At 50.4% G+C, this 10,658-nt stretch overlaps 1 protein-coding gene across 2 annotated transcripts in view; it reads left to right on the forward strand.

The window, feature by feature from the left end:
- The window catches only part of ITGB3 (integrin subunit beta 3), a 79,009-nt gene that overhangs the window by 46,352 nt on the left and 21,999 nt on the right, over positions 1-10,658 (forward strand). For both annotated transcript variants that reach the window (XM_019523584.1, XM_019523585.1), the window contains 6 exons: positions 2,265-2,427; positions 2,759-2,920; positions 3,509-3,604; positions 4,584-4,673; positions 5,440-5,574; positions 6,003-6,432. In XM_019523584.1, the coding sequence (XP_019379129.1) occupies positions 2,265-2,427; positions 2,759-2,920; positions 3,509-3,604; positions 4,584-4,673; positions 5,440-5,574; positions 6,003-6,432 (1,076 nt within the window). The remainder of the gene's footprint in view (positions 1-2,264; positions 2,428-2,758; positions 2,921-3,508; positions 3,605-4,583; positions 4,674-5,439; positions 5,575-6,002; positions 6,433-10,658) is intronic.

Genomic DNA, 10,658 nt, shown 5'->3' on the forward strand with positions numbered 1-10,658 from the left:
GTAAGCTCTGTTTCTCTCATTTTACAGAACAGTGGTCCACAGAAGTGCAGTGGCTTTTTTATATTACTGCATCGAGCAGGAGTGTCAAACTTACCCAGGGCCCTATACCAGATCCAGATTGTGTGGCTCCTCACTGGCCAGATCCAGACCATGAAGGGCCTTGTGGGCCAGTCCTAGATCCAATGGTGGTAGAGCGGGCAACACTGGCAGCCCAGACATTAATGCAGCCATTGCTGGCCCCCCGTCACGAATGTGTGTCCCAAAGGGGGCTTCATAACTGGAAATTCAGCAGCAGGCCTGCCCCCAAATTCATGACACCTCTAGGAGCCCTGCAGGCCAGATCTGACCCACATACAGGATCTGTGACTCTCCTCTCTATACCTAATGGTAGCAGCCCATGTGGGGTTCTCTGGTGTTAGGGAACCACAGTGCAGATGCCCAAAGCTAAATGATGAACCATGAACAAAGCTGAACAGCAAATCAAAGAGTCCTGACTCCCAAGCCAATAATCTATCTATTGACCCACACTGCCTACCTCCTGGGCTTAACAAAGTGTGAGTGTATGCCCTATTGCACGGTATGCCATATTGGGGCTCAGAATATCTGGGTTCCTTTCCCATCTCTGTCCCTGCCCTCCTAGGTCACCTTAGGAAGTCAGTTTTCCATGTTTCACTTTCCCTGCTGTAAAATGGGGATAATGGTGCTGACTTCCTGGGTAAAATCCTGTGAAACCTACTGATAAACAACAGCGCATCCAAGCCCTTGTACTACTATCAATCAAGGAGCCTATTGAAACAAAGTTTGGAGTAACATTTCTTGATGGTGTTAAATTATTTCTCTTTGGCACAGCTGATTCTATCTCCCACAGGAGGCCAGGCTATGGGCTAAGCTTTAGTGAGGGCACAGGAGCAAATTCAAAGCAGTTGGACCTCTAAGTGAGAGTGCCTACCAGGTAGAACTCACACATGAATGAGGCATAACACAACAGAATGAAAGGGTGGGAAATCAAAACGAGGAAACGGCAGTGCTTCTGCACATTGGGATATGATCAGACCTGGGAACTCACAGCCATGAAAAAAGTAGTGAGATGCGGAAAGGGATTAGACATGTACGTTGATAATACTATCCAGAATAATTGCAATTAACACCAGCCCACATTTCATCACAGCTGCAAAACCTTGTATTTCAGGGCCTAGACCAGTCTCTAACTGTCTAAGACATGGAAGAAACTGTCCCAGGCCTGTCAGCTGCAGGGTTCCAAACTCATCATCATGTACAGCTAGTCACTGTATTGGTTTCTGTATTGTTCAATAGCCACTGCTCTTGATGTTTCATAAGTCATGTATAATTTGGCACTTCTCAAGTTCTTTACAGGAAAAAAAACAAATGGCGAGTGACTGCCTGCTTTGCTTTTATGACAGATTTAAAAACAAGCTGAAGTCTTCTCATTGCAACATCTTCAATGATATTTTAAATTATTGCTGCTAGTGGCTGTTTAGAGCATGAATGAGTGCACAGTTGTGTCTGTGCTTTTCTTTTCTTTGCAAGGATCCTCGTACTACTGAGTAGAGAGCTAATACTAAGCTCCTGGCTGGTGTGTGCCAGATTTTCCAAGAAGCTCAAGAACATTTTTCTCAAGCATTCCACACCCAGAAATGGTGCCAAACTTGTCCAAACACCTCATCTCCTATTTTTCTCTTCTCCCTTATTCAGATTTTTCACCCCACACCCACCTACATGGTACCTGAGCACTACCCCAAGGTGCAAAAAGCAAGTGATTAGTGTCTATCATGAGTGGTTGATTCTTTCTCCTTTCCTCTTTTCAGAAGATGAGTCATGTAGGGATTCTTATTGTTAATTTAAATAAAATAAATAAATTGTAGGGCCACTATTTGTGGTTAGCAAAACCAGGGTGCACCCAGACCCCTTGCTAAGAGCACAAGGTGGTGAAGTGTATGTGGTTCCTAGATCTCCAGGACTTTTCTCCGCACCTGGCAGCTGGCCCCACTGCTGAATCATTCTGCCTCCCTGAGGTAGTCGTCACCACCACAGCCCAGCCATTTTTAATATTGAACCAGGAACAGGGTCTGGCTAAATGGGATGGTGGTCCCAGTGTGGACAAGGAGTCACGATATGGAAAAAGGTTGAAATTTATTTTACTAATAAATATGCTGCCATGCCCCCTGAGGCTCAGGCTGCCCTGACACGATGTTCTCTGCTGCTACAAAACTAAACCATTCCTCCATCTAACTCTGTCCCCACAGGTTGCCAGATGCCTGCCTTCCTATGTTTGGCTACAAGCATGTCCTGGCACTCACAGACCAAGTGCAACGCTTCAACGAGGAGGTGAAGAAGCAGAGCGTCTCACGAAACCGTGATGCGCCGGAAGGGGGTTTCGATGCCATTATCCAAGCGATCGTCTGTGATGTAAGAGCCTTCATCAGGATAGAGGGGTGATGCTGGGGGGGGAGGTGGGGAGCATATTTGGCCCAGGTCTTCACAGACAGCATCTCTCAGTATGATGAGCACAGCACCATGTGCAACTAGAGCAGAGGTGAAAGATGGAGAGATGTGAATGTCGAATTGGTGCACACCAGCCATCAACGAACCCCAGGCTTCTGGGGGAACCAGTGCCAGGTTCTTTATGGTAACTTTGGAGAAGCTAAGCTAATAACAGAGCAAAGGTGATAGTAATAAACTGTCCCCCAGCAGCACTACATTGAGGCCACTGAAAACCCTCTCCTGTGTCTTCCCACAGGAGAAGATTGGTTGGAGGAATGATGCTTCCCACCTGCTGGTCTTCACAACAGATGCCAAGACCCACATTGCACTGGATGGGCGGCTGGCAGGCATTGTGCAACCTAATGATGGGCAGTGCCACATCAGCCAAGATAACCTCTACTCAGCATCCACCACAATGGTAAACATGATGACCTACGTGCTGGGAGGGATGGAGGAATGGCCCTTCCGTAGAATGCAGGAAACCTTTTTGGGGTCCCCAAGGTAACGTACAGATGTAGAAACAGCAGCTGGTGAGACCTGAGGAGCATTAGCAATAGGTAAACCAAACCACACAATTCTGTACAGGTGTGGCTCGTATAGGTGTGTGCACCCATGAATGGATGCACAGGCATGTGCGTGTGTGCAGGGATGTATATATATATGTCCACGTGTACATGTGCAAGTAAAGCTTCGCCCCATTGGGTTAACAATGCCAAATGCAGGGCTTTCACAGACATGTCAATGGGAGCTGGACTGAGAGACCGGGCTGTGAAATCCAGGTTTGCCAAGACAGGCGGTTAAGAAGGAGCACAGACTGCTGCAGGTGCACATAACTCCTGCTGGCACCCAAGCCTCCTACTAGCCAGCCTGCATTCATGGAAAGAGAACCTGGAGGGTGCTGGGGTGGGGGGAGGGTGGTATGGGAGGAGATTGGGGGGCTGGATAGCGGGCATGCAGGCTTCCATGGAAGCCTGAGTTCCAAGTGCCCCTGTTTCTGTCTCTGCAGGACTACCCCTCCCTGGGCCTGATGACTGAGAAGCTCTCACAGAAGAACATCAATTTGATCTTTGCCGTGACAGAGACTGTGGCAGGCCTCTACCAGGTAACAGCCTCCAGCCAGTGTCACACAGTGGGAAGGGCTGCAGAGGAAGCACAGCTTTTTGGAGAGGCCATTGAAGCCCATGGGAGCTTTCTTCACTTCAGCTCTGCCTCTCCCCAGGCGCGCAAGTGCTCTGGGTGTGGGAGAGGCCACCAGAGCCAGGGTTCAAGCTCAGTAATGGCTAGAGCTGCAAACTTGCCCTGCCTAAATAGCCCTCACCAACAGTCCTAGCTGCAGAGGGAGGAGGAGCTCCAAAATCTGCTAAACCCAAAGGACCTCCCATAACCCCCACTGAGCCTCTGAGAGCACTCTGCTCTCCAGCTATAGCATTTCAGTGTTGCTGTCCCCATTTGGTGGCTGGGAGCTGAACAAGAGCCATGCAGCAGCAGGCTGGGAGCAGAGCTCAGCTCCCCTTGCTCCAATATGTTCACCAATGCAACCACATTGCTACCATTTGCAAGTACCCTGTAAGGAGGCTTTAGACTGGTGATTCTCTATATGAGCGTCACAGCTCCCTAGGGTGCCTTGACATCATTTTAGGGGTGCCACACAATGTTAGAACTGTCTGGTATGTAAACATACTTCACAAGATAAACCCAGACATTTCAAAGAGGAATGCACAGTGTTAAAATAATTCTCCCCTGTTGTGGTCTTTCTGAGTTCTTTGCAACGAAAGAGTTGTTTTGTTTTCTCCTGTAGTCAAAAAAGGAGTGAAAGCTAAGACTTGGCATTTTCTGAGGGGTGTCTCGAGTCTAAGGAGGGATGTCTTGAGCCTAAAGAGGTTGAGAGCCACTGCTTCAGATGGATCTTCAAGGTGTTTAGCTGGGACACAGCTTTGGGAGAGGTGGCTAATGCAGGGTTGATGCCCAGCCAGAATCCACATTCTCCATGGGACGAGTAATTAAGGGCTCTGCCCCACAGACCTCAGCTTTGTGCTCTCACCTTCCCCAGCAGACTAGGATACTGTGTGTTTTCTTACCAGAACTATAGTGAGCTGATTCCAGGCACAACCGTGGGGACCCTGTCTGGAGACTCCAGCAACGTCTTGCAACTCATTGTGGAGTCCTATGGGGTGAGTGTGTAATGGTGCATTGGCACCAAGTCACTCTGCAGCTTCAGCAGCCAGAGCAGTAACAGCTACTAGACTGTGTTAGGTTCACCTGAGGCACTTTGTGGGGCTGGTACTTGTAGCTTCCTAGGGAGTTTATACTTTCCTCAGAAGAAATGTATCCCATGCAGAAGAGCAGATGGGGTTGGGGACTGCTGTTCCTAATAACCCTAGCCATCATTGCCCAGACATCACTGAGCTCCAGTCATGTGCATGCTCTGTCTGCTTTAACCTTCTTGCAATGTGCTCCCTGAGCAATCCAGATACACTTCCAGCCTCCCAGGACCCAGCTGGGAGCACCTGCCACCTCATGTGCATATAGAGAGGCACAGAGAAAGCTAGGCCATCCCATATACCAGCAACCCTATCCTTAAACAGGTGGCTGACCCCCTATCTAATGTGTCTGCAGCCCAGGAAAGGCTGCTGGACAACTGATCCTTTTCCCAAACACATGGCACCGGTCACCTCCAATAGGGGCACTCAGCTTGCCTCACTTGCTCACTGCATCTGATCCAGCACAGGTTGGGAGCAGCTGCAGTGTTGCTCAGTTTGTTTTACAAACATCTTGCTGCACCTGATCTGAAAGCATTGCATTTGGAGTCCTGGGAAATGCAGCGCATGGTGCTGGGTGGCAGGGAGTGCAGGGTTCCTGTTGCCAGTATGGTGGCATTTTGAAAGCCTTCCTGGAATTCAATGTCCACCTTGCTCTTTCTTCCCTTTATTCTTCCAGAAAATCCGTTCCAAGATAGAGCTGGAAGTGCGGGACCTGCCCGAGGAGCTGTCCCTCTCCTTCAATGCCACCTGCTTGAACAATGAAGTAATCCCTGGGCTCAAGTCATGCGTTGGACTCAAGATAGGTGACACAGTAAGTCACACTGGGGGCAGCCCTGGGATAGGGGATTCCAGACACATGTTCTGCTGATCCCAGGCACCTGCTCTATACACATTCCCAAATCCCAGCCCCACCTGTACTGCCCAGTTGCCCTGAATCACAACTGGAACCAGCACTTGGAGGAGACGTTCACACTCTGGTGGGTTCCTGCCTTGGCCAAGAAGAGACAGGACTTGGCTAGAACAGATACAATGGGGGATTCTGTACTAAGGCTGATAGATGCAGATAGACCCAGTAGTTCTCCATGCCCCCACCATGAGTAGCTTCATCTCCCTGTGCTCAGTCTCCCTAAATCCTGGCAAGTGTGAAAAGACCTGGCTGGCAGCAATGACCTTGGGCCAGGCCACCCAATGGGTGCTGTCCAACACCTTGACCCCTCCCCCTCTGGCTTCCCTACCCAGGTGAGCTTCAGCATTGAAGCCAAAGTACGGGGCTGCCCACAACAGCGGCAGAAATCCTTCACCATCAAGCCCGTGGGCTTCAAGGACAGCCTGACCGTAGAGGTGGATTTTGTCTGTGACTGCAGCTGCCAAAAAAGCGCTCAGCCCAACAGCTCCATCTGCAACCAGGGCAATGGCACCTTTGAGTGTGGTGTGTGCAGCTGCTACCGGGGCCGGCTGGGCTCCCACTGTGAGTGCTCTGAGGAGGAGTACAACCCCTCACAGCAGGACAACTGCAGCCCCCGGGAGGGGCAGCCCCTCTGCAGCCAAAGGGGGGAGTGCATCTGTGGCCAGTGCGTCTGCCACAGCAGCGACTTTGGCAAGGTGACGGGCAAGTACTGCGAGTGTGACGATTTCTCCTGCGTCCGCTTCAAGGGCGAGATGTGCTCAGGTGAGTGATGTTGCTTCAACACCTTCCCCCTGGCTCCTAGAAGCTCAGAAGGATTGGGCACATTTAGTACTCAGAGGGGAGACCTCCTACAGGGCCCAAAAAGGGTTGCTGGTTCTTTAGGTTCTCCACATTCACATTAGGAGCAAGCCTATGGCAGGGCTGCAGGAGGTGTCACTTCCCCTTCTGAACAAGAAGTTTAATGCAAGATGCCTGGCAACCCTTTTAAAAAAGCAGTTAATGCTGGCTGTGTAATAGCTCATATAATCCCATTCTGCCTGCTACAGATTCTTTCTCCTTCTCAGCTGTACGCAGGATTCCTGTTGCTATATGGTGCTAAACAACTATCTGGTTCCACCCCAGAAGTGGCTGCATTTTAGCAGGCTACGCTGAGCAAATAGCATAAGAAAAGCCTGGATTGCATCTGGCACTGTCCGGCTGGCTGTGCCCACTCACATGCAAACCCTCTTTGAGCTGTTTGTGTTAACGCTGCATCTATTTATTTCCCTCACTACTCATCACATGAGCAGCTAAGGGAAGCCATGCAGGGTTCATGGAGCAAACAGGGGATCCTGACTGGGAACAGCATGTCCTAACAGGACAATAGCAAACTCCTGTCCAGCTCTCCTCCCCACTGGCTCCCTGGAAGCAGCACTGCATGTACACAGCTTGCTCCAGAAGGAGCCCCCGCCCCTCCTCACTAGGGGAGACCAGTGGCTCGTTCAAACCTATGCCCTCAGAGCAGGGGATCCAGGTGGCAGGAGAGAGGCAGCTGGTTCTGTTCGGCTGTCAGCGCTCCATCCTCACACTGATGGGTCTTGTGAAATGGCATGTGTATGAGCACCTGGGAAGCACCACAATCCCCCAGAAGAGACCTGAGCCGTCCTGCCCTATGCCATGCACTCAAGGACAGGCCATGGAGGGATCCTTGACTGACCCAAACTCTCAGCCTTTAGAAGTTTCCCCCCTCACTGCCTTGGGTGTTAGTGGGCTCCCCAGACTTGGAGCTTGAAACACAATGGTGGAGGAAAGGGCAGAGGGGGACCTGATTCCCTGCTGCACTAAGTTCCCCCTTACACCACTTCATTGTAGAAGCAGCTATATACACGGGCAGCTTCCCTGGTTAGCACAGAGCTGGCAGAAGCCAACCCTGCTACCCTTGTCCAGCACAAGGGCCACATTGAAGGTAGAAGGTATAAAGGGAGGGATGGACTGCGGATAGGGAGGGCCCGTGGTGGAGCCCTCTGCTCTGGGGCTTTTCTCAGCTGCTTAGATCCATGGGGTGTCTGGGAAGCAGAGCATAAATTAAAGCAGGCCCAAGACTGTTGTAACATAAACCAGGGGTTGCCAGCATGCCAAAAGATGAAAGGTGGCTTAAATTGCCTGGCTCTGGCAAATTGTGATAATACTTTCAAAGGGTGCTTTGTCAGTGAAATCTGGGGGAGGGGGTGGAGTGTATCACGGGGTTGGGATTTTAGAAGAGATTATATGTTTACTATATCCTCAGCCCAGGTCTTAAAGGGCTCAGGGGGCTCTCTATTGGAAAAGCAAATCATGAAGGAACTCTTTCCCTTTTTAACAATGATGTCACACCCCCCATTCCCCTCTCCACCCCATCTAGATTAGGATCCTGCCCTCTGGGGTAGTACTTAGCCTTGGGTCACTGTCATGCCATCTACGAACCCCCACTCTCTCTCAGTGTGTCCCCACCAACTACGTCTTGTTCCTATGTGAACCTGATGAGCGAAGATAACAGGTTTGCAGATCTTTGGCCTTTGCTTCTGTGATAAGAAGGTTGGTAGAAAGGTGCCTTTGTCACCCACATTTTGGCACTGGTGCTGAGGTGTGCCCTACATGATGGTTATGCCAGCTGCACCTACCCACCTACCCACAATACAATGCACTTGGGCTATTTATCTGGCACTCCCCCTGTAGTGAGAGCAGAGAGGCAAAACTGAAGGCCTTTGTCACCAGCTGTGGCACCTCTGTGCTTCCAGGGACTGTCATATAATGCCAAGCGTGGCCCAGCATCTATCCATCCCCCAGGCCACGAAGTCAGCTGGAGTTCAGCCTGTGCCTGGGAGCCGAGGTCTCATTCAGGGACAAGTCCCACTGCCAGGGCTTGAATGCACAAGAAATGTAGAGCAGAGCAAGTCAGTGCATAAAGAACGCTCTAGATGCTGCTCTGGCTTCCTGTGTGGACCCCATGAGCATGCGGATCACAACATTTTGAAGCCCTTGATTACACTTGTGTACATTTCAGTGGAGATATGCCAGCTGGGTGGCTCTTGGCCCCTACCTTGGAGTGCTGCAGACAGACTTGCACTGCCCCTGGAACTGCCAGGACATAGGGAAAACCCAAGGTAGGGCAGGGCCAATAAAAATGCAGTGACCAATAAATATGGTAGGGAAGCAGCCCCTGAGCTGTTACACCAGGAGGATTTTCCAGCCCCAACAGCAGCCCAAAAACAGGAGGGTGCAAACATACTTAATGCCCCCCATCTCCTCCCCTGCCCTTAAAAAGCACCTTCTCAGCTGCATGGAATAAGAGGACAGACTCCTAGACAGCAGGCTGGCCATGGTGTAACTGAAAGCAGAGCACTACGTTCTGCTAGGTGTTCAACACAGCCAACAGCCAGCTCCAGGGTTTGCAGTCTGTTCTGGGGCTCCTCTTTTTGACCAACATTTTTACAATCTCCTCCCTGCACTTCCTCCCCACCCAAAACACAAAGGCGTATGTGCACGCGTGTGCGCACACACACACACAGAGTTTGGAAATTCCCCCACCAAACTGAATCATAGAGGGACTCTACCGCATGCATGCCTCACTCCAGAACCTCCAGCACTTCCAGAGCCTCAGGCCACAGCATTGTGCAAACTCCCTCTCTCCCTGCTGTCACGGCTCTGGTGCCTTTGTATTCACACATCCTGTGATGCACCCCTTACATTAGCATTATCAAGGTGGGGAAGAAATATCCTTGGGTTTGTTTTCTGATGATCCATCCAGACCATTGATCTCAAGGGAATAGTCCAAGGCATCTGTGTGACTCATGAGGTAAGAACCATTGAGCACCCATCCACTGTACTGTACGATCTATTCAGCTGCAACAAATCATTCTCGAAACTGTGAAAAGCAAAGCATTAACTGTGGCAGAGGAGCATTTCTGTCCAATTCAGTCAGCTAGAAGAGGGTGAGTCTGATTATTGGGGAAGGGATGACTCCTTACCACTTTTGAAACACAAATGCTCGGAGTAGAGGTGGCTTCCTTGTCACCAGCAAAGGTCCTTTCAAGGATGGCATGTTTCTGGGAGTCACAGATCAGTGCTTACAGGGCTCCAGCCAGTCCAGGTCCTGGGGGGGCGGGGGAGGGCAGTTACCCTCCATCTCTGCCCTGCTTAGGGTCTCTGGATGCATGTTGGTCACTTTAAAAATGAGTGAAAGGAAACTTGTATTAAATTCGCTCCATGTGCCTCAGGCTGACTCTCAAGTGCCTGCTGGACCAAGTCTGAACCACAGCAACACCAGGCCTCTCTGATCTCCCTCCACCTCTGTCCCTCACTGGCTTCTCCTTTACTGATCAGTGATCATACTGACTCCCCAACTTACTCCACCAAACAATGAACAATTTGCTGGATCAGACCTGGGCCCCACCTCCTCCACCTGCCCCAAATTCCAGGTCAGCGGAGGGCCTCGGCCATGCCATTACCCTGTGCTGTGCCAGCACCATCCTTCACGCAATTCTGCTTTGCACCTTCTTGACCCCTATACCAAAGCCCTCATCTCCCAGGTAATATGGCCAGTGCATCTCCTCACCCACTTTTCATCATTTATCTGGGTGATATCCCCTTCTCCAACCCCAACAAGTTCCTTAACCAGATTTTCCATGCAGTACCACAAACACTTTGTTTCCAGCTGCCTTTCCCATGACTCATTCCTAGCTTCCCATTAGTTAAGTTATACATTTATTTCCTCCACCAACATTGATGCACCCTGGGGCTAGTGGAAGAGGTGAATGTACATTGCAGCACTGGATAATTTTCATAATGAATCCTGAATCAAGGGGCTCCAGTTATATTGTTCACAGATACTGAAAACAGAGTTCTAGGGCTCCTATGGTATAGAGGCAGCACTGGGGCCCAGTTGGCTAGGGATGGTTTCATTATTTTCTGGAACCTTTTGGACCAGAATCAAAACTGAGACTTTGGTCACCTTGGAGCCTGGGTCTTCA

This window comes from Gavialis gangeticus, unplaced genomic scaffold (assembly GCF_001723915.1).
Source record: "Gavialis gangeticus isolate Ggan-Ray unplaced genomic scaffold, GavGan_comp1, whole genome shotgun sequence".
Lineage (NCBI taxonomy): Eukaryota > Metazoa > Chordata > Crocodylia > Gavialidae > Gavialis > Gavialis gangeticus.